The 25,053-nt window shown below is 41.8% G+C and overlaps 2 protein-coding genes across 2 annotated transcripts in view; one reads left to right on the top strand and one right to left on the bottom strand.

The window, feature by feature from the left end:
- PLPPR5 (phospholipid phosphatase related 5) overlaps positions 1 to 22,258 on the top strand; it is a 322,161-nt gene extending 299,903 nt beyond the window's left edge. Inside the window, exon 8 of the mRNA XM_030207234.1 lies at positions 21,690 to 22,258. Within this exon, the coding sequence (XP_030063094.1) occupies positions 21,690 to 21,722 (33 nt within the window). The 3' untranslated portion in view covers positions 21,723 to 22,258. The remainder of the gene's footprint in view (positions 1 to 21,689) is intronic.
- The window catches only part of LOC115472797, a 78,424-nt gene continuing 74,902 nt past the window's right edge, over positions 21,532 to 25,053 (bottom strand). The window contains exon 5 of the mRNA XM_030207233.1: positions 21,532 to 21,778. The gene's annotated coding sequence lies outside the window, so the exon portion shown is untranslated. The remainder of the gene's footprint in view (positions 21,779 to 25,053) is intronic.

Below are 25,053 nucleotides of genomic sequence, written 5' to 3'. Positions count from 1 at the left end.
AGGTATGAAATACCCACGTACTTTTTATACCTATGGAGAAGTAAATTTTCTAACAGTCCAGGTCCCCATAACTCTTTAAATTAAATCGATAGATCCTTTGAAAATTGCTGTAGAACCAATGGGTTGAATTGAAAGTTGTAGGCAGTAGTGTCAATTGGAAATTCATTTTAGTACAGTTTAGACCCACCCCTAAAATGACATGTTTAACATATAGGGTCTCATTTTCCAAAAAAAAAAAAAAAAAAAGCAGTCCATAAAACGCCATAAGGTGGCAGAAGAATGTTTTCTCTCAAAAGCGTCCAAGTTGCGATTTTCGACACCCTGATTTTAGAGGTTTTGCTTCACTGTTCATCTAAATTTCAAGGTAGTGTGTTATGGGCAGGACATGGGCAGCACCAAAAGATAGAGACGCCAAAATTAGGACTTTTTGGCTAGACCTGTTTCAATCACAACTAAGTGACCAAAAGATGCCCTAAATGACCAAATGACCACTAGAGGGACTAAGACATAACCCACTTACTCTCCCAGTGGTCACTGACTCCCCCCAACCTCCTAAGATGTGACAGTGACAGTACATACCAGGCTCTATGACAGCTTCAGATATGATGGCCATTCCTATTAGAGCAGCAAGCAGATCCCAGGCGTAGCCTAGTGGTCACTGTGATCTCTCCAAAAAACACTAAATATCTACTTATAGGTGACACCTGCAGGCACAAGGGCTATTGTAGTGGTGTACAGTTGGGTACAGTAGGTGTTTGGTAGGTTTTGAAGGGCTCACCATACAGTATAAGAGGGTAACAGTGAGATGTGTTCCTGGGACCTTCTATGTGAATTCTACTGCAGGGACCCCTAGGGTGCCCCACTGCTCTGCTAGGGTGTCTGTGTGGCCAGTCTACTAAGAATGTTGCTGATCCATACATCCTAATGGCTTGTTTTTGTGTGATTTTCCCTTGGACTTTTTAAAAAAATGGTCCTGAAAGACCACAGACAGGCCAAAATTCAAAGCAATTTAAGTGGGCAGGAGCCACTCCTGCCCGCTGAAATTGCTTCCAGAAGCCTAAGTGGGTATATTCAGTAGCACAGCCAGAGAGTGCTGCTGAATATCGCCACAGACTGCTTAAACAAAAAGTGGGCAGGTCAGGGGCGGCACTTGGGACTCCGAGGTTATGCAGGTGCCGGTAGAATTCAGTGCCAGCACCTGCATAGCTAAGCAGCTTAATTTAGGACAGTTGAAGAGCTGAATACTGTCAGCATCCACATAACTTTAAAAGAAAAGCCAGAGCTCCCTCCTGCCCTCCGACAATGCCCCCTCCTTCCCTCCCTGTCCCCCAGCCCTCACTAAAAGGGTGCCTCCTCAACCCTACCTGTACCCCTGGTGGTCCAGTGGTGGTTGTTGGGGGCAGGAGTGCATCCCCCTCACTCCTGCCCCTTGTGGTGCCAATCCAAAATGACTGCCATGACCTGTTGTGGCAGCTCGCAATACCATGAGCTGCTGCAAGAGGTCGCAGCAACCATTTTGGAGTGGCACTGTAAGGGGCAGGAGTGAGAGGGATATGTTCCTGCCCCCAACAACCAGCACTTGACCACCAAGGATAAAGTTTGACCTGGGGAGGGTTGGCTCTACCTGGACAGTTGGGAGGTTCCAGGGGGTGGGGGATTTCTTTCTGTGTGCTTGGGGAGGGGAGGGGAGAGGAGGAAGGGAAGGAAGAGGAATTTTTGGGGGTGGGAGGGGGCTCTGGGGAAATTTTTAAAAAATGATGCAGGTCCTGGCCCAATATTCATCCAGGTCGCATAACTCTTATGCAGGCCTCGGCTGAATGTAGATTGGGCCCGCATAAGTTCCGGCAAACTTGCCTGCCCAAAATTATCCCTTTGGACATGAATATAAGGGGATAATTTAGCCAGCAATGATCAGCGTTTAAAATACCCAGTGTAACTGAATGTAACTCACCTTGAACTACTACTACTACTGAAAAAGGTATGAGCAAAATCCAGAAGAATAAATAAATAAATAAGGTGATCACTGCCAGCTGAATATCGGCGGGGATTGAGCATAAAAATGTGTAGCAAGTGGTCATTTCTGAAATAAAAAATTGAGCGTTTTCTGGTTTGAAAATGGCCATGTTCGCTACTGGATTTTTGGACATTTTTCACAAAACGTCCAAAATCGGATTTAGACATCATATCAAAAATGCCCCTCATAGTTTGAAAAGGAAGGGAATTATTTCATATACCCCCTGAAATCAGGTTAAGCGAGACTACTGCTAGCAAAGTTATGCCATGGTAGTTTCTATTTCTGAAATGCCATCACATAGACCTTTCTTATACCTGCTGTATTTTAAATGACCTTCTTGTACATACATTTTTGTACTGTATCCATCATAGCCATCAATGTAAAATTGTAACAATGGCTCGAGCACATTCAGCTTAGCAAAATCTGAATTTATAACAAGGTTTGTACAAAATAGCCAGCTGAAAGCTTTATTTTTATAAACCACATGGAATGTGTACAAATCAGTTCAGCAATTAAAAATCATATAGCATGCTATTTTCACAAATATATTTTCAGTTCATTGTTTAGGTGAGTGGTATCTTTTCCTCTTCATTAAAATAATTTGTGCCTTCTGGCTGTTTTATTGCCCTCAGCATATTGTATGTATGAGGAAAGAGATGATTTTGCAGACCCATCTTCTGGTTCCTTCACCGACTCATGTCTTTATGCTAAATTCACATAAAAGATTCAACCATTCAGCCTATAAGCCATTTAAACACAAAAGAAGTAAAGACTCCAAGCACCAATTACAGAGAATCAAAATTGCTTGAATAATGAGGGTGAGAATTTTGCAAAGCACTGGGGGTTGAGAGAGCTAAAGTATTACACCAGCACTAAAATTGTGTGTTAACTGTTTTTCTAACATAGACATTAATCATTATATTTACTACTAATGTAATAGATTGGTAGACCCTGAACTAAAACTGAGTGAAAGTTAGCCGTAACTGCTCAATGAAAATGTCCCCTACCTTGATCACTCCGTTAACATTTAATTAAAGTCACACCTTCCAGCCCAAAGAAAGTATATTGTTCCAGCCCCTGGCCTAGCCTCTATGCATCTGACTAAATTTAAGTGGTGTCCAGTTTCCCACATGAAAATTGAGAGTCTTCCCTCCTCCCAGGACACCCCCAACATTTGCCAATACTCTGTCTACTGGTATCTCAGACTTTGAACTACTAGAGAAAAGCTGGATGCCAGGCCAGTAGAGGTAAAACTGTGCCTTCTTGTCAGGTTGGCAGTAGAAACTTTGCTGGAAGGGGGTGTCTTGAGGGATGGGGTAGAGACCAGGAGTGGGCAACTTTACTTTTGTCAGGTGAGTAGAAGTTGGATCCAGAAGTCTTTTTCACTTGTTGGGGGAAGATTGAGGACATGGCCATCCCCAAGATAGCCCTCAACAGAATCTAAAGTTAAAGCACAAAGCTCACCTTAAATTGAGCTTTGCTCTGCACATAGGCTCCTATTTGTTAAGCATTTCCCCTTAGAGCAGTGGTTCTCAACCTTTCTTCTGTTGTGGCACACCTGACAGACAATGTTAATTTATTTGACACACCAAACACTATGATTCACAACTGAACAAAGCATGCCTAAATGTTTCATTTTTTAACAGTAAGTTTAGTATGAATTTGCCTATCCCATATCAAAAAGCTGTATGCAACACATCAGTCCCAGAGTTCTCACTTGTCATACAACAAAACAAACGTATATTCAAATTCTGGTGTCACCTCAGTAACAGCATCACAAAATTCCTCCATTGCCAGATATTGTGAAGCAATACAAAAACCTGCAAATATGCTACTCAAAAAACTATATAACAAACAATCTATGGACAGCAGACCTGCAACATTTTCAATTGGGGCTGGAGGCAGCAGTTATTATTGATGGTAGCGGGGAAGCAGAAGTAGGAACTAGTTGCAAGGATTTCAGGATCCTGATTCTCAAGATAGTTGATCTCAGTTTGGAAAATGGCTCTTCTTGTTAGACACCTGCTGTGCAAAAACGTCCATCTAAGATGCTTGTTTGGTTTAGACATAATGAGAAAAACGTCCCAAATTGGACTTGGGCGACTTATCAGAAATACCCCTCCACGTATCTATTTAGCATACACTGGAGCATTAACATTTAAACAACTATGATAGATAAACAGATGGGTCTTTTTTTCCAACATTTGAGACTTTTAGTATATATCATGTTAATTAATATATGATTAGTATATTGATGGGAGAATCTCGACCTCTAGACCCATGAAGTACCAGTACTGGTAAACATGACCTCCAGGACAAGACTTTTAAACTATTTTCTTAAATGAGAACAATGGTAGATTTTGTTTTATGCATAGGCTTTGATATGGAAAAGATTAAAAAGAAGATCAAGTATTTCCTTGTGAAAAATAGCCTGCTATATATGTAAAGAGAAAGCATAATACATTTCTTGGTAAAATAAAATGAATTATGCATATATAATGTTCTGAGCTGCAGCTTTATGAGGAAGTTAAGTTGTAAATAGATGTTATATATGAATAGCTCAAATATTAAAAAAAAATCTTCATATAGCCAAACACATTGAGTAAGTACTGTCAATTAGTTTCATATTGATGGATATGACAAACATCAACATTGAGCCTCTGTCAGTAATGGAAGGTCACATTTAAAAGAACAGGGGGAATGATAGCTATGCCAGCATCTACTGTATGCTTCAAGCTACAATCTACCATCAAAAACTGTTTTGTGACCAATAATCTTATTTTGTGAATAGGCTAATATAACAATGGACTCAAACCACATCAGTTGATTTCCTTCCTTTACACAGATGGCAAACCTTCATATTTTTAACTTGGCTTTTAATATTGTGAAACAAACCTGAGAAGGTATTGTGTATTATAATTGAGTAAGCTTGTCATTCCCTGAAACATCTGCCACATTTTGACTGTTGATTTAGGGGTCCTTTTACCAAACTGCGGTAAAATGGGCCCCGAGGTAGCGGTGGGGGTCATTTTTGCCATGCGCCAGGGTCCTTTTTACTGCTGTGGGTAAAAAACCTCCTAAAAAAGACATGGCCATGTGGTAATATTATTCTTACTGCATGGTCATGTGGGGGAGCACTTACTCACTTACTGCCACCCATTGAGGTGGTGGTAAGGGCTCCTGTGGTACCCCAGCAGTTACCGGGCAGCACACAGCTTTGCCTGATTACTGCTGGGTTAGTGTTGCGCTAGAAATTACGTAATTATTTTCCATACAGCTAGAAATGACATGCTGGCAGTAGTTCCGGGTTGCTGCGTAGCAACCCTTTAGTAAAAGGGCCCCTTAGCTCTTGCTGGTAGTAGATACCAAGATCAGCATCAAATGATACATAGCTAAAAAAGAGTGAAAGGTAATTCTTTAAGGTGCACCTAAAGTTAGGCACCAATAATGCACATATATTTATAGATTAATATCACTTGTATGTGATTGATGCTAGGCGCTCTTCTATAAAATGTGCACTTAAGTCCCCTAGGGCTCCTTTTACAAAACTGTGGTATTGATAACCGTGCGTCAAATGTGACGAAGCCCCTAGGAATTGAATGGGCTTCATCGCATTTTGTGTGCCACTAATCGCTAACGCAACTTAGTAAACGGATCTCTTAACGTGCAGCTGCATGGAGGTGTTTATATTGGTGGCAGCAAATATCATGAGAAGGGATGGACCAAGGGTTTTCCACAAGAGAGGAGAAAGACGAACCAGAGGAAAAAGTTCAAAACTCCTTTAATAAAATCAATCACTTCAAAAAGGCCTAAGACCTAACAATATCTCCCAATTAAAGCAGTTACTATCCATTGCCTATGGAGTGTGGGGCATAACACAGACAGTCAAAAGCTTCTGGGCTTCCATGGTCTGTGATTGGTGAAAGGGTTGATTAAAGAGTCATTTGGGTTAAGTTTTTTTTTTTTTTTTAACTATAAACCATTTGGCCATATGTTGTATTTCTTCTAAACTCTATTATTTCCCAAAGCCTACAATAAAGACACCAAAAGAATGCCTGAAATAACAGGAAACACTTTGACATATTCCTGTGTTAGAAAGTGTGTGCACTATTGGAAAATAGTGCGCGTGTTCACACACTATTGGGAAACAGTGCACACTCTTTACAACATTGCCCTCAAAATGAAAAAAATAAAAACAAAACAAAATGAAAATTCCCATAAACAACACAGAAAACTAACAAAATAAAAATTGGGGAGGGGGGCTGCACACCTATAATGATTAGCAGAAAAATCTTCCATCTTGCGCATTCTTCACAAAAAAATTCAACTATATTTGAATTTTTTTGTGAAGAATGTGCCTAAAATTTCCTAGCAAAATTCTCAGATTTTACATTTGGAGCATGCAAAAGAAGACTGTGGGCCTGTTTGAGTTTTTGGAAACCTGCACTCAAGGTTCACCTTTTAACACAATGTTGCCTTAGGGCACCTTTTACAAAGGTGCGCTAGCATTTTTTGCACACCTTTGCTAATCTTGTAGATGCCCATAGGAATATTATGGGTGTCTATACGGTTAACATGTGCTAAAAACACTAGTGCACCTTTTTAAAAGACCCTTTTAATGAACAATGCATATTTTAAATAATAGTTACGAAGCATGTCTGGTTTAAAACAGTATCATTGCTAATTCAAATTAAAACTAGCAAAATGCAATAGAAAATAATTAATCCAAATCCTTTAAATATTCTGTTCCAATTAAAATAATATAACGATCATATTAAGCATATATCATATATCATGTTTTAATCGTATGAATCCAAATGATACTGTCAATATGGATCAACACAAGAATGATTTGTAATCTGTGAAGATCTGGACAAGTGCCGTATTAGAGTAATCCTACTCAAGGGAAGCTCTCTGTTAAGTCACGTTTGTAACAGAGATTGCTCAAAGATTTAAGATGATATTTTCAGCGAACTTACAAGGCAATTTAAAGAAGGAAAGTTTGAACTATTGGAAGAAAAGACCGGTCTTGTTACATAAGTAGGATATATGACAGCGCATTTGAGGTTCTGATTGTACTATGGGATTTTAGTACTTTTTATGTGTGCATTAATAAAGTGGCTTTTTATTGCATATTATGCATGATGAACTTGATATTTGATATATGCTTAATATGATAGTTAATTATTTCATTGGAATTGATATAGAGTAACTATATTGATATTGTTTTGTACCCAGCAAAATTGTGTGTTAAATATTCTGAAGCTACTCAGAAGTGTGGGTTGCAACTGTTTTTCTTTTGGTTCATTACTGCTTACTTTTGTGTGTAAATTGACATTTTTCTGGCATGTCTGCATGAAGTGTTCATTTTTCATTTTGCATAGCATTGCTGTCATTCAATCTGACATAACATTGAGGTTAAAGACACATTTCAATTTAGTTGACAGATCAGTGGGCGGACTGCCCCTACCACACATGTGTGCAGCACTTAAATATAGCAAGTATTTATTTTTGACACTATTTTTATAAAGACAACTATTATTCCTTCTTTAGTAAAAAAAAAACCTCCTATATTTCAGAGAACACACATTAGCTTCCACTGCCAGTGTTCATAGTCTCAGCCATACTTAAGAGCATCAAGGTACTGCCCGTGCGGAAGAGAGATCCAAATGATAGAGAAAATGGGGATGGGGGTGGGCTGGTTTACATCATACTGCATTGACTGCATATTATTCGCCTTATTTTCGAAAGTGATGGACACCCAGATTTCGACCCAAATAGGGAGATAGGCGCCCATCTCGCAAAGGCGCCCAAATCGGTATAATCGAAAGCTGATTTTGGGCATCTTCAACTGCACTCCGTCGTTGACGGGGGCATGTCGGAGGCATGGTGAAGGCGGGATTGGGGTGTGTTTATTGGCCGAGGAGAGATGGGCGCCTTCGGCCAATAATAAAAAAAAAAAGAAATGTATTTTTAGTGCAAATTTTGGTCACTTTTTTTGGACCCTTTTTTCATGAACAAATCCCAAAAAAAGTGCCCTAAATGACCAGATGGCCACCGGAGGGAATCAGGGGTGACCACCCCAGTGGTCACTAACCCCCTCCCACCAACCCCCCCCCCCCCAACTTTAACAACTTTGTTTTCCAGCCTGTATGCCAGCCTCAAATGCCATACCCAGCCCCATCACAGCAGTATGCAGGTCCCTGGAGCAGTTGTTAGTGGGTGCAGTGGACTTCGGCCAGGCGGTCCCAGGCCCATCCCCCCCCTACCTATTACACTTGTGGTGGTAAATGGGAGCCCTCCAAACTGCACCCCCAAACCCACTGTACCCATGTGTAGGTGCCCCCCTTCAGCCATAAGGGCTATGGTAATGGTGTACAGTTGTGGGCAGTGGGTTTTGGGGGGGGGGATTTGAGGGGCTCAGCACCCAAAGGAAGGGAGCTATGGACTTGGGAGGTATTTGACTTTTTTTTTAATTGTTACAAGTGCCCCTAGGGTGCCCGGTTGGTGTCCTGGCATGTGAGGGGGACCAGTGCACTACGAATCATGGCCCCTCCCATGACCAAATGCCTTGGATTTGTTCGTTTTTGAGCTGGGCGCCTTCGGTTTCCATTATTTATTTATTTATTGCATTTGTACCCCACATTATCCCACCTTTTTGCAGGCTCAATGTGGCTTACAGAGTGGGTTATGATAAAGACAGTGCCTAATTTAAATACAATTGATCAAAAGCAGAGGTAAGAGAGGTGGTTGTTGGGCGGAAGCTTGGGTAGATTATATGAGAGGTGTTTAGGTGTGTTTGGGTGAATTGGGGGAAGAGTTGTATCATTGATAGAGACTTTTGTAAGCTTTGTTAAAGAGATGCGTTTTCAAAGCTTTGCGGAAACTGGTTAGATTGTTCGTGGTTTTCAGGGTTTTGGGTAGTGCATTCCAGCACTGTGTACTTTTGTATGCAAAGGTCGTGGCATATGCTTGTTTGTACTTCACTCCTTTGCAGCTGGGAAGGTTCAGGTTTAAGAATTTGCGGGCCGATCTTTTGGCGTTTCTGGGCGGCAGATCTACTAGGTTTAGCATATAGAGTGGGGCATCTGTGTGAATGATTTTATCGCTAAAAAACAAAACCGCCCAGCTCAAATCCGCACAACTCTGATGCATTTGCCAGGCACAAACCGTATTATCGAAAAAAAAAGATGGGCGGCCATTTTTTTTTTTTAAATACGGTCTGTCCCGCCCCTTCAGGTACCCGTTCTCGGACATAGACGCCCATGGAGATGGGCGTTCGCGTTCGATTATGCCCAGTGGTGTGCTGGTAAATGTTTAACAACAGGATCTCTCCCTGGTCCCCCTCTGCGCCTCCCCGTCCCCCTCTGCGCCCCCCCAAATTGCAGAGATGGCTATAGCCGGGGAGAGAGCCTGGGGGGGGGGGGGGGCAATGCATTACTCCAGGGAAAAAAATTAAATGATCCCAGGTTCCAATCTAATTCATGTTTAATATGCAATAAAATGCCATAAATAAGTAAATAAATAACTTTTAATGTTGAGCACCTGATTCTCAAAGTGAACATATTCCAAACACTATAATGAAAATAAAATGATTTTTTTCTATCTTTGTTGTCTGGTGACTTTGTTTTTCTGATCATGCTGGCCCAGTATCCGATTCTGCTGCTATCTGTCCTATTAACTCCGTTTCCAGGGCTTCCTTTCCATTTATTTCTTTCCTTTCCTCCTTTCTTCTTCATTTCTGGTCCTCCGCAGACTTGACTTGTGGATCCAGCTTCTGCCTATTTTCTTCATCCATGTGCAGTTTTTCTCCTCTCTTCCTTTCCCCTCATCTAATCTCCTTCCTCACTCTTCCCTCCCCTCCATCCATGTCCAGCATTTCTTCTCTCTCCCCTGCCCTCCCCTCCCCTCCATCCACCCATGTCCAGCGACCCTCCTCTCTCTCCACCCATGTCCAGTGACCCTCCTATCCCCTGCCCTCCCCTCCATCCACCCATGTCCAGCAACCCTCCTCCCTCCCCTGCTCCCCCTCCAGCCACCCATGCCCAACGACTCTCCTCTCTCCCCTGCCCCCCCTCCAGCAACCCATGCCTAGCGACTCCCTTCTCTCCCCTGCCCCCCCTCCAGCCACCCATACCCAGCCACCCTCCTCTCTCCACTGCCCCCCCTTCCAGCCACCCATGCCCAGCGACTCTCCTCTCTCCCCTGCCCCCTTCCATCCACCTATGTCCAGCAACCCTCCTCTCCCCTGCCCTCCCCTCCATCCACCCACCCATGTCCAGTGACTCCCTTCTCTCCCCTGCCCCCCTCCTCCAGCCACCCATGCCCAGCGACTCCCTTCTCTCCCCTACCCCCTCCTCCAGCCACCCATGCCCAGTGACTCCTTTCTCTCCCCCAGCCCCCCTCCTCCAGCCACCCATGTCCAGCAACTCCCTTCTCTCACCTGCCCCCCCCCCCTCCAGCCACCAAGGTTGTCCAACAGATGCTTCCAGACAGGCAGGAAAGATCCCCAGTCTTTCCTGCCCGCTGGCAGCGCTGACTCTCCTCCGCTGCTGGATCGCTATTCAAAATGACCAGCGAGACTTACAAGGGCAGCCTCCAAGACTTCAGCAGAAGTCTCGCGAGGCCGCCGCTGGAAGTCTCGGCAGCCATTTTTAAAGAGCGATCCAGCAGCGGGGGAGGGTCAGCACCAGCAGCGGGCAGGCAAGGCTGCCTGCCCCAAAGAATTCGCTGGACAAGAGAAGGAGCAGACCCTGTAGGAGGGAGCGAGCGAGCGAGCGGACCCTGTAGGAGGGAGAGCCAGCTCGCCCTCAGGAACAACCGAATCGCAAGTCAGTAAAAAATTTAACAACTGGCTCATGCGAGCTGGTGCGAGCCGGCTCCAGCACACCACTGCTCCTGCCCCCCCCCCCCCTCGGTGGCCCTGGAGTAATATACTTGGATGAGTCTTAGCTGAACTGCCTTTTGAGTCATTTAAATTGCAATGTGTCTTTAAACTGTAAGCCGAGTGACAGTCCTCCAAGTACAGGTTCCCTGGAGTCCTTGCAGAGTTTGTCTGTCCCTCACTATTGAAAATGTGGTAGTGAAACAGCACCTATCCCCCTCACTTGAATAACTGTAGGTGGAGGACTCCTGCTCAGCATAGAGGGAACAGTGAAGGTGGCATATAAATAGATAAGTAAAAGAAGTTTACAGCAAATCAAATGTCAAAATATTGCTGTAGATGAATTGTTATGTTTAGTCCACACGAACACATTTAGTCCACATTTAGAACACTTGTCAAGAGAGTTCTTAAAATGTTATCTGATAAAGTATAGCTACCAAATGCTCAGATTATAATTATGTATGCAATGGTTTTGACTTTCAAAGACCTTACAAATAAGATTCTGAAGAGGAACTAATTATCTCAGACCATAAAACATTTGAATTTAATATGATCGAGCATTTTGAACCTAGCATACAGACTTAACTGGGTGAAAACAGGCAAAATGGTTACTAGACACTGAGAAGAAATATCTCAACTGGGATTAGAAGCAGGAGCTTTCTGACTCCTAACAATACTTCCTAACATTTTACAGTATTTCATGGCACATTTTGGAATTTCCATGATCTTTGCAGCACATCAAAACCAAAGTACACTCTCATTATATTTTCATTACCAATGATAAATAAAGTGGAAAAGGGAAATGGGACTTGATATGCTGCCCCTCTGTGGTCTTTGCAACTACATTCAAAGCAGTTTACATGGTATATACAGGTACTTATTTTTGCCTGGGGCAATGGAGGACTAAGTGACTTGCCCAGAATCACAAGGAGCTGTAGTGGAAATTGAACCTAGTTCCCCAGAAATAAAGTCTGTTGCACTGACCACTAGACTACTCCTCCACTCCGGTTAACTTCTGGGTACCAGCCTGACATATCACTAACCCCCTCTCCCTCCCTCTCACTCCCTGGAACATCCTGAAGTGCCCTCCAGTCCCCCTCCCTCCCACCCCCTGGAAGCATATAGCAGATTTTGAAATTTAAATTCATCCATCATATTTAACTAAACACCACCTCTTCCATAACAATCCTGAAAAAGCACATAATGGGACCTTTCTTTTAAATACTAAACTTGCATATATATTTCTATCTATCTATCTAGAGATTACCAAATGACTTTGAGATTACCATTAGGGTTTAGTCACTGCTGTTTTAAATAGAACAGCCAGTAGGATGAAACAAGTGTGATCATTCTTGTCCCCATCACTTCCAGCCTATTGGGTTGAGTCAGAATCTCAGGAAGCAAGAACAAAGAGTGAGCTGTGATTACCTGATCTAATACTCATTTGTGGAAGAGGGAGAATATTAGAGGCTACCATGGGGGTTGGGACTTTCTGGCTTGTTAGCCCTATGGTGGGATGGGGAGTGTTAATAATGGGCTCCCCTTAGCACTCTAGGATTGTCACTGTCTTTTCACTCTCACTCCAGTGTCCCAAATATCCACTACTTAGTATTGTGGAGTGCTGAAAGACCAGTGGTGTTTAGTATTTTTACCACCTCTCTAAACTATCATATATAATATAACGGCTTTAGAGAGATAAAATACAAGGCCACACATACGAGAAAGTGAAGTTAGAGATTTTATTACTCACCAAGAAAAAGTTACAATTCAAATTTTAATTTCTCATGCGGGGGGGGGGGGGGGGGGGGGGTCACAGAGCCACAACACAACCGTGATGCTTGCATCTGAGACTCTCCCAGATAAGATCTGGTACATGCAGTTTTATACAGGTAACAGTTAATACATATTATAATGCAGTGGTTAATACCTATTGGATAGTATAATATAGTGGTTTTTACTAATTGGCTAGGCTAATATGTTGGTTATTATTTCTGAGAAAGTCTAAATTAGCTTTACTGTTCCTAGTAAGCACAGTCATCTTTCAGGGGAATGTCCCAGTTCTGCATTTCTCCAAAACACCTGCACCACCAGGTTGCCACACAATGCTAATCTATACTTGCAGGCCTTGCACCTACAACCCCCCTTCCTCATTCTCATCACCGCAAGGGTGTCTCAACTCTTTCCATTGCTGGAGTTCAAGTTAGTGTCACTTCAGACTTTGGCCTGTCAGTCCTACTGCCTTTTTCATACCCTGAACCAAAGTGTAGAGAATGGTTCATAATATACAGGAGGGGCACGTCAGATCCAAAAGGCCATTAGAGATTAGAGTTCCCTCCCCCCCCCCCCAGGAAAGAGGGTCTGGGAAGCACTTGTTACTGCAAGCTAATAAAAGGACTCCTAAGTGACTTACCCAAGATTACAAACAACAGCAATGGGATTTGAACCCTGGCTTCCCTGATTGCCAGTCCACTGCTCTAACCACAAGGCTCTGCCTCCACTCTTACCTTGATTTAACAATATCCTTAGATGATAGATCTTATCAAGTCAAAATAAAGGGTAAACTATCTTCAGAATGGATTCCTAAATGTGGTGTGCCTCAGGGATCACCTCTGTCCCCCATTCTGTTTAACATGTTGATGGTGTCCCTGGGATTGAAATTGGAGACACTGGGTTTTTATACATTCATCTATGCAGATGACTTAATAATCTGTAACCCATTCGGTTGGGAAATTTCAAATATTATATCAGAGGTCAATCAAGCATTGAAATATTTAGAAAGCTGAGCTATGTCATCTAAATTATTATTTTTTTAATTTATGTATTGGGATTTATTAACCGCCTTTATGAACAGATTTACCCAAAATTGAATACTGAAGAAACCCTTGCTATGTTTCTGTGCATCTACCTGTTACTTGAGAATACCACGGCCTGATTTTCTATGAACTGACTTGAAAGTATAAAATCTTGTTCTATATACCCAAGTGCCTTATACAATTACTCCCATAAAAGTTTGAATTAACACTTTTAGTTGTGAGATTGGCAGTCAGTAAGGATATTCTATATAATGTCTCTTAATATCCCTGTCAGTAACACTTATCGGATTAGCAGTTGTTACTAACCCAATTAGTGTGGCTGAATATTGGACCTCTTATCTCCCAGTGCACTATCTGGATACTGGCTTTCCCTGAAGAGTGGCCAAAGGCACAACAGTCACCAGTGAATTTCTTGATTAGTCTGCTCATTTATGTATGTTATGCCAGATTATGTCAGGCAGGAAGTGAAAAGTGGCTGCTATGTGAATTCTTACTTCCTCAATATGATTTGAGCATTTCCAGGTGATCCAAGAGTCCGGAAAGTCATTTATCAGAAACATAAGCGCTCGTTGATGATGGATATGGCCCAACTTTCCTAGAACCTACCATTATATCCATATATTAAGGAATCATCTCTGTGCGACTACATCTGGTCATGAGCTTTGGGGTAGATTGTGCTGGCTAGGTGTGAGAGCAAGAGTCCCTGAATGTAGTGGAAAGTGGAAAGTTCTTGTGAAAACTGATATGTCCGTTTGTTTATGTTGGTGCTCTGGCTGTTAACTCCATGCTTAATCCCACTTGTAGGCTCAGAACATCACCATTTGGAATATCACTCTGGCAGGTGGTGTATCAAGCTATCATTGTGCCCTTGAGTCTCGCACTTATTGAGTAGACATTTGACCTCATGAAAACCTACTTTCACTGTTTAATGGTTCATGATATGCATGTCTGGCATCATTTGCGTTACTAGATTGAGAATCTCTGTAGGCTGAGATATGGAATCAGCCAGAGGCAAATAGGCAGAACCTTTAATAACAACCGTTGCATATCAAAGGGGCTGGTCAATGGTGAGTGCTACAATGTAGATGTAATGTTATCTTGAGAGGTTTTGGTATCTACTGATAGTGATTTGGAGGGTGTTCTAGTAGGGTAATTTGTAATGTACCTCCACATTGCTATTGTATGTTTTAAGATATAGACTATTGAAGGTTGATGGTGAATTTGCGGCATGAAGCAAATAAGCATACATGTCTTCATTTCCCCTACCTTTTTCGGTACTTGTTTGCTCTGCAAAACCCAGTGCTTAGCTGTCAAAGGCATTCTATCCTAGGAGGGGATGGTATGGAGGCTGAAGCCAGAAAGTTCTAGAATGCAGATGTGTATGGCCCCTTAGTTATTTTAGGTTATCACGGATGTTAAGTATTCTCATATTTGCCACCAATAAAATTTTCATGATGAAAGGGGTTTTATGCAAGTTTTTCAGCATACTATTACTACTACATATCATTTCTACAGTACTACTAGATGTACGAACTGCTGTACTCAAAACACATAAGAGATAGTCCCCAGTCCCTGCTCGACAGAGCTTACAATCTATTCAAGACAGTCAAAAAGGACTAATAAGGGATTGTGTCGATACTTATTATGGGAATAATAAAAAGAAACATGGGTACTGAAAAGGTGAACAGGAGTGAATGCATATACAGTGCATCTGAGTTGTAGTTTTCTAAAATAGAATGCAAGTAATTTTATTCATAAAGCTTAACAAATATCTTTCTGAAATCTCTCTCATTTCCAAATTTGGATGAATTGGGGAGGGGGAGGGAAGTTATCAATGTGAGCTACCACTAATAGGGTTATTTTGGAGGCCGTATCTTGCTAAGGATGTAAAAAGAATTGAAGCGGTGCAAAGAAAAGCTACGAGGATGGTATGGGATTTGCATTACAAGACGTATGAGGAGAGACTTGTGGACCTGAACATGTATACCCTGGAGGAAAGGAGGAACAGGGGTGATATGATACAGACATTCAAATATTTGAAAGGTATTAATCCGCAAACGAACCTTTTCCGGAGATGGGAAGGCGGTAGAACGAGAGGGCATGAAATGAGACTGAAGGGGGGCAGACTCAAGAAGAATGTCAGGAAGTATTTTTTCATGGAGAGGGTGGTGGATGCTTGGAATGCCCTCCCGCGGGAGGTGGTGGAGATGAAAACGGTAACGGAATTCAAACATGGGTGGGATAAACATAAAGGAATCCTGTGCAGAAGAAAGGGATCCTCAGGAGCTTAGCCTAGAATGGGTGGCAGAGCAGGTGGTTGGGAGGCGGGGCTAGTGTGGGCAGACATATACGGTCTATGCTGGGGCTGGTGGTTGGGAGGCGGGACTAGTGCTGGGCAGACTTATACGGTCTGTGCCAGGGCTGGTGGTTGGGTGGCAGGGATAGTGCTGGGCAGACTTATACGGTCTGTGCCAGAGCCGGTGGTGGGTGGCAGGGTTAGTGCTGGGCAGACTTATATGGTCTGTGCCAGAGCTGGTGGTTGGGAGGCGGGGTTGGTGGTTGGGAGGCGGGGATAGGGCTGGCCAGACTTATACGGTCTGTGCACTGAAGAGGACAGTACAAATAAAAAAAGTAGCACATATGAATTTATCTTCTTGGGCAGACTGGATGGACCGTGCAGGTCTTTTTCTGCCGTCATCTACTATGTTACTATTTTACCACAAGTCATGCTGTTTTAGCACAAAGTCCCATTTTATGCAATAAGACCCTGTGCTAAATTAGCATGAGTTGTGGTAAAATAACCCATCTTAACAGTGGCCCACGTTGATAACTTTACCCCATAAGTCCTAAGAGTGTTGTTAACATAGGCCTCTATGTAGTTGCCTGTGCTATTTTTCGCATACTAATTAAACCTGACAAGTCACCTATGATAACCTGCCAAATTTAACACAGGTTAGTACTTAGACCCTACAATAAGGCACAATAAATCTAATAACAGGTAAGTTACACGTTAAGAAAACATGCATAAAAGTATTTTCTGTTCATTGACTTTGAAAACAAATGGTTACCATATTTTGAGTTAACAACAATGTTACCAGGTTGTTTACAGCCCTATATACAGTAACAGGACATGTTTATCCACAACTATCTTAGCTGAGATAACATTCAAGCACCAGTAACTGAAAATATGTAGGCCTTAACTTTTGGGGCATGCATATTTTCTTTTTGGTGGAGTTTGACATTCAGCCGTGGCAGTGATGCCATTGAATTCCGAAGGTGGATTGTAATGCGGCATTCCTGAATACGGATTGAATAGCTGCAGATTTGAGACTCTGACAGTGACTCGTTGTCTTTCTTGTGTTATCTTGTGTTAATATTTCCAACTAACCTGCAATAACAGGAAAATTATAGCACAGCTTAGTAGTAAGATGCCTAACTGATTTAAATGTTCTTTCAAATATGAAGTGCCATTTTACATTAGAAAAAGAAAAGAAGGCATTTCATTGCTCAGTTGAAACTATCCGACTCATGGGGAGTAATTAATCAAGGAAAAGAAAGCAACATTAAAATTCCATGAACATGAAACAGAGTTTTATGAGCTGTCAGGTATTACATTTTTTTTTACTTCCAATTATGTGTGTCAGCAACAGAACTACAGTTAATTTAATTCAAATTCCTATTGTACTAAAAACCTTGCAGGCTGAAAATTCAGTCAGGAAAGGGTATGGTGTGCATTTTTGTGGGGTTCCTTTTACAATTATATCATTTGTAAAATGCATTGTATATCAGGCTCAGTAAAAAAAAAAAAAAAAAAAAAACAATGAGAAAGAGAGAATAACCGGAAGTGATATTTTAAAGCACTTACAACAGACCAGCCGGCTGCATACGGGCTTTTTTAATGTTAGCATGAATTAGATGGAACATTTGGCTTTATAAGTTGCTATATGTAGGTCAATATTTAAACTTTGCGATTTGTGTTTGTTTTAAACACCAGCTTCGGTGTTTAAAAATATTCCCAGACAGTCGTTATTGACCACTATCCAGATAACAACAATGAATATTCAGGTAGGCCGGCAGCTGCCCATGTTATTTGGATAACGGTGATGTTCATACAGATAAACATTCTGTCAATTCAGGAAACACTTTTTCTGTTCTAGGTTATCTAGATAATGGCAAAGGATATTGCTGCACTCTAGATAATTTCCTGTTCTTCCCTCACTCTGCTCTGTACCATCCTGTTGCTGTCTGGATATCATTCAAGAATGATTCTCGGGGGGGGGGGGGGGGGGAGTTATCAATGTGGGCTACTGTTAAGTTGGGTTATTTTAGCACAGGGTCTCATTTCATAAAATGAGACCCTGTGCTTAAATAACCTGACTTGTGGTAAAATAACCTGTATGCGTATCTATAGGTCAACTGGTATAAATGCTTACACCTAAACGCTAAAGATACACACATGGGACTCAAGTCTGTAAATGGCGCCCAAATTTGGGTGTCAAAAAAATACACCCTAACCCCCTAATTCTATAAAAGTTGCCAAAAATCGCTCGTGCAATTGTGCAATTTAATTGAATAATGAGCTAATTAGCACCAATATTTGGCTTTTTAACAAGCAATTATTGGTACTAATTATATGTAATTGGCAATTATGTGTTTAAATTTAGGATCTGAAAAAGGGGTATGAAAATAGGAGGATCATGGGTGTAATGGGAGCATTCCTAAAATTAATGCGCATTGTTATAGAATAACGAGGATACATGCTTAATGTAAGCATGTACATTTGCGCCACGTTTCAGTTGGTGCAAATAGCTATACTTAAATTTAGGTGTGATTCCAAGGTGTAAATGCTATTCTAGAAACTGTGCCTAACTTTATTATTATTATATTTTTATTTGTTACATTTGTATCCCACATTTTCCCACCTAATTGCAGGCTCAATGTGGCTTACATAGTACCGTATAGGCGATCACCAATTCCGGAATGAACAAATACAAAGTGATGTAGTGGTAGAATAAAGTTCACATGTAACAGACACATTAGGGAATCATAGAGGGGAAGAGTTCATTTATGACCAGTATGAGCTTTGGTTTCATTGTGTTGCTGTGTTCGGGCATTTAAGTTGGATCAGTAGGGTATGCCTTTTTGAACAGGTTAGTTTTTAGTGATTTCCGGAAGTTTAGATGGTCATACATTGTTTAAGTGTGGCTTATAGAATAGCACTTTTTTGCTATTCTATAAATGGCAGTCAAAGTTGGACATTGATTATAGAGTAGTGCTTAGTACTGGGATCTGTGCACAATTTTGGGCATGGGGATTTACACCAACTGAACTCTGGTATAAATCCATATGACTAAATTAGGCGTGGATCCCCTGAATTCTATAACATTGCGTGCTAATCCTAGAAACACCCATGACCCACCCATGCCCTGCCCATGGCCACTCCCCATTTGCAGATTCACATGGAAAATTTATGTACACATCTTTATAGAATAGCAACTATAAAGATACGTTCATAAATTCCAATTATTGCCAATTAGCCCCAATAATCGATTGCACCCAATTATCGGTGCTAATTAGCTCTTTAAGCAATCAAATTGCATGTACAATTTGGGCACATGCCAAAATTTGCACATGCAGTTTTGAGTGCTATATATGTAGAATTAAGGGAGTAGTACAGTATCCTATAAGTTACACTCGTAAATGTGAATCCTGACTGCACCTATGTGTATACCTGCCTGTAAAAAAATGCATTATGTAAGATATGTATATATTTATAGGATAGTGCTTAGGGGGTATATTGACATATATGCATATAGAAGCTAGTATTCTTACCATTTACTCATGTAGCTGGTAGATAAATATTATGGCCTTCTGTATAATGTTATATATTTAAGTGAAATACCCAAATAGCAGGAATAACTTTAAAGGGATAAACTATCCATTTAAAGTTATATATTAACCCCCGGATTCTATATATGGTACCTAAACATCCATGTGGAAACTGAAGCATGTTCTATAACAATGTGCATAAATTAATTGATTAACTAGCTAATCAATGCTGCTAAATGGATGGTAACAAGCAATTATCAGCACTAATTGGTATAAATTTAGATTTACACACACAACTCGCTAAGTGTATTCTATTACATGGTGTGCCTAAATTCTAAGGGCCCTGTTTACTAAGGTGCACTACCATGTGTAGCGCATGCTAATTCTAGAGAAACCCATAGGAATATATGGTTGTTTATAGCATTAGCGCGTGCTTATTATTAACACATGCTAAAAATGCTAGTGTGCGTACAGCACGGCTTAGTAAACAGGGCTCGAAGTCACATAGTTGAAAAAGGGGCATGGCTATGGTCAGGGTGTGGGCATTTCTAAAATCTATGCGCATTATTATAGGATATACCAATATGTGCCTAATTTAGTATCGGGATTTACACCAAGTAAAACAAGGTCTACATGGACAAGACCAAATTTAGTCACATGGTGAGCCGCTTGGCATATTCAATATACCGCATGGAAATTTAAGTATATTCTATAAAATTTAGGCGTACTTTAGAGAATACGCCTAGATGTAATTTTTTTCAGCGCAGATTTTTCAGGCGCCATATAAAGAGTCTAGCCCTAAGCACATTACCATAACGTTCATGCATATAAATACCCAGTTGCCAAATTTTCATCAGCTATTTAGGTTTAGCTGAAAATTTGGCTTTAGATAACAAGGTAAAAATTGATCGATTATTTTTACCTGCTAAAGGTGGATGGGGGGAGGGGGAGTAATTATCAACATGTTATTTTACTGTTAACTCTGGTTACTAGCAATTACAAATGACACTTAAAATTGCACAAATTTGGGAGTGTGCCCTATTTCTTTACGCAATTTGAGTAAAGAGCCTATTAGCACCAAAAATTGGGTGCTAATAATCAATTATTGGTGTTGGCAACAATTTGGGTTTAGGCGTGCATCTTGCTAGATGCTATTCTATAAAGATGAGCACATAAATTACTAAGGGCCTCTTTTATGAAGCAGCATGCTATTCTATAAACAGCATCCAATCTGAAACACCATTTACAGAATAGCACCCAGCGTGCATTTCTTTGGGGTGCCATTTACCAAATTTAGGGGCCCTTTTACTAAGCCGCATATACATGCATCCTATGTGTGTCAATTTTGACCTACTACCCGCCTCCCATATGGCCTGGGTGGTAATTTCATTTTTTACACGCGTCCACTAAGCACACTGGAAAATTTCTGGCATGCGGCGCTAACCGGGTGGTAATCGGCATTGTACACACGTAGACCCATTTCTGCCCAGCTAATGTGTGAGACTTTATCGCTAGGTCAATGGGTGATGGTAAGGTCTCAGGCCCAAAATGGACACGTGCCAATTTTTATTTTGCCGCACGTCCATTTTCAGCCCCAAAAAAGAGGCCTTTTTGCAGGCACGCTGAAAAATGGACCTGTGCATATTCAATACATGCATCTACACTAACACAGGCCATTTTTCAGCGCAGCTTAGTAAAAGGACTCCTTAGGTCCCTGTTTACTAAGGCGCGTTAGCATTTTTAACGCGCCTACAATTAGCGCACATACTAACCATGTAGGCACCTAAAGGGATATTGTAGGCGCATACACGGTTAACGTGCATTAAAGATGCTAACATGACTATAACGCGGCTTAGGAAACAGGGCCCTTAATTCTCATAATTCCATTGCATAAAATGGAACCTGCGCTAAAATAGCTCGTCTTAACGGTAGCCCACATTGATAACTTTCTCCCTTTAATGGTAAAATAACACGTCTTAACGGTAGCCCACCTTGATATCTATGCCCCTCAGTGGAGTTTTGAAAATTGAGCTCATGATATACAAAAAACCAAAGTAGCACTCGTAACATTTTATATTCAAAATACAGGGAAGTTCTATCCATATAACAAACAGTCTTAGCTGATGCTCTTCATTCTTTACACCTTCAGAACCACCTCACCGCCTTTGCAGAAGTCACATGATGTTGAAGCTGACGCTTGTTCTGTGCACTGGACATCATCCCTCTTCACGGTCTACTCTTCACAGACAACGTGTAATTGAAAATACAAGGAAGTGAAAACTGTCAGGTCCATCTAATGATTTTTAACACCCTGCAGATCTCTTCATTATTTGAAGGTTGTTCTTAAATATCTCCCCTTCTTTTGATCCATTTTTTTCTCACTGAGTCACTGGACCACATGTAAAGTAATATGCACTATTCCACATCTGTATAATAACTTTCTTTATTTTGGTTATTTAAGCCTTTCCATAAGCCGTGTATGTATTCAAAGGAGAATTCATATTTTGATTGAGTTGGAGGTGATACATTTACTTAAAAAAAAGATTGATTTTTTTATTTTTTGTGACTAGCATGCCACTATTTCCATTTTGAAAGAAAAATTCAGTATGTATATAAAAATAAACTGATTTTATGTTCTGTGCTCAGAAACTGTTTGTACATGGTATTTTGCTAAACTTCACTTAAATATTTATACTGTATGTTACTGTATATCCAAGACTGGTGCTTCTGTTTTTGAAGAGAAAATATCAATTTTTACTGTAATAAGTAATGTATCATAATTAAAGGTTTATTTATTTGGATTTTTTCTTAGTTGAAATTGGACTGTTGCTTTGTAGTCTTTGAGTATACACAGAGGGGCATAATCGAAAGGGGCGCCCAAGTCTTCCTAAGGATGTTCTCGTAGGACGTCCCTGCGAAGGGGCGGGGAAACCCATATTATCAAAACAAGATGAGCGGCCATCTTTTGTTTCGATAATACGGTCGGGGACGCCCAAATCGAGAAATTTAGGTCAACCTTAGAGATAGTTGTCCTTAGAGATGGTCGTCCCCGATTTTCGGCGATAATGGAAACCGAGGATGCCCATCTCAGAAACGACCAAATCCAAGCCATTTGGTCATGGGAGGAGCCAGCATTCATAGTGCACTGATCCCCCTGACATGCCAGGACACCAACTGAGCACCCTAGGGGGCACTGCAGTGGACTTCACAAATTGGTCCCAGGTGCATAGCTCCCTTAGCTTGGGTGCTGAGCCCCCCAACCCCCCCAAACACCACTCCCCACAACTGTACACCACTACCATAGCCCTAAGGGATGAAGGGGGGCACCTACATGTGGGTACAGTGGGTTTGTAGTGGGCTTTGAAGGGCTCACATTTACCACCACAACTATAACAGGTGGGGGGGATGGGCCTGGGTCCGCCTGCCTGAAGTGTACTGCACCCATTAAAACTGCTCCAGGGACCTGCATACTACTGTCAGGGAGCTAGGTATGATATTTGAGGCTGGCATAGAGGCTGGCAAAAATATTTTTAGAGGTTATTTTGGGGGGTTTCTTAGGGTGGGAGGGGGTTAGGGACCACTGGGGGAGTAAGGGGAGGTCATCCCCGATTCCGTCCGGTGGTCATCTGGTCAGTTCGGGCACCTTTTTGAAGCTTGGTCGCAAGAAAAAATGGACCAAGTAAAAGTCGCCCAAGTGCTCATCAAGGACGCCCTTCTTTTTTCCATTACCAGTCGAGGATGCCCATGTGTTAGGCACGCCCCAGTCCCGCCTTTGCTATGCTTCCGACACCCCCCCCCACCCCCCCCCCCCGTGAACTTTGGTCATCCCCCTGACGGAAAGCAGTTGAGGACGCCCAAAATCGGCTTTCGATTATGCCGATTTGGGCAACCCTGGGAGAAGGATGCCCATCTCCCAATTTGTGTCGAAAGATGGGCGCCCTTCTCTTTCAAAAATAAGCCTGACTGTATCTGAGAAAAATGAAAGAAAAAAAACAATATTAAAGAATTGCAGGCATTGGAGAATCATTTGAAATATTATGGGGCCAATATTCAAAGTGATTTAAGTGGACAGGATCCTCTCCTAAATCACTTCCCGCTGCCTAAATGGGGAAATTCAGTAGCATTAAACTGGAGAGTGCCACTGAATATCCCCACAGACCGCCTAAACAAAAAGTGGGCAGCTCAGGGGTGGTACAGGGGGTAGCACTGGGGAGAAACCCAAGGTTATGCGATGCTGGCAATATTCAGTGTCGGCACCCACATAGTTAAGCGGCTTAATATAGGACAGCTCAAAAACTGCCCTAAATAAGGCCACTTAGCTATGCGGGTGCTGGTGCTGAATACTGGGCCAGCACATACATAACTTTTTTTCTTTGTTTAAAAAAAAAGAGCCCCTGAGCCCCCTTCTGCTTCCCCCTCTTTCCCTTCCCACTCCCCCCCATTCTGCGGCTAGAAGACCCCCCAGCCATCCAGGTAGGCCCCCAAACCTAGTACTCTAGCAGGGTCATTTGAGGGCAGAACTGCAGCCCCCTGGCTCCTGCCCCTGGCCTGCATCTCCAAAATGGCTGCTGTAACCTCTTGTGGAAGCTCATGGGGGAGGGCCTACCTGGAAGGCTGGAGGGTCGGGGGGGGGGGGGTCTTCTGGGGGTTTTCTTGCCATGGACTGTGGGGAGGTGGAAGGGGAGGGAAAGAGGGGCATTGTTGGGGAGCAGGAGGAGGCTAGGGGGCTCTTTTTGTTTCTTTAAACAAAAAAAGTTATGTAAGCCCGGCCCGATATTCAGCTAGGGCCTCATACCTCTTACATGGTTGAATATTGTCCAGGCCTGCAAAAGTTTTGACACCTAGCCTGCCCCAAATTATCCCTCGATATTCAGTGCTGTTGCCCGGACATGTCCTGGCACTGAATATTGGGGGATAGTAAAGCCGATGATGATCAGCGTTTAAAAAAACGCTGACCACCGCAGACTGAATATCAGGGGTATGAGTTTTGCCAGTAATATAAAGTACTGTATTTGCTAACAAATTAGTGGCTATGTCCTATACTATCTGCAGTTCAAACATTTCATTCACTACTTTTGGTGCCATTTGGGGAGACTAATGCACATAACTGCAACATTATTTCACAAAAGATGTGTTTATGTGAAAATTGCTATGTTTTTTCAAATAAAGGTCCCTTTTATGAAATAAATTTGCACATTTCACCTTCGAAAACAGTAAACCTTTGCAGTCCATTACACACAAAAGTTTGCTAATATTCTGCATTAATGAGTTGCTGTGATGCATTATTATGCAAAACTGCTCATTAATGTAGAATTCATCAAAGACTGCCTTGCAAAAAATGTGTAAATAATATAAAGCAACCCAATGCAATATAACTGGAATATATTAGTATGAGTACAATAATGACCTATGAATAGAGACCTCGACAGTGTCCAAGATAATTAAGAAACTGACCAAGATGATTCAAGAATTTTAATGTATTTTTGATACTTATACAATAAAAGAGAAAGATA

The sequence above is a fragment of the Microcaecilia unicolor genome, chromosome 6, assembly GCF_901765095.1.
Source record: "Microcaecilia unicolor chromosome 6, aMicUni1.1, whole genome shotgun sequence".
Taxonomy (NCBI): Eukaryota; Metazoa; Chordata; class Amphibia; order Gymnophiona; family Siphonopidae; genus Microcaecilia; species Microcaecilia unicolor.
This window is presented reverse-complemented; position numbering and strand designations above follow the sequence as displayed.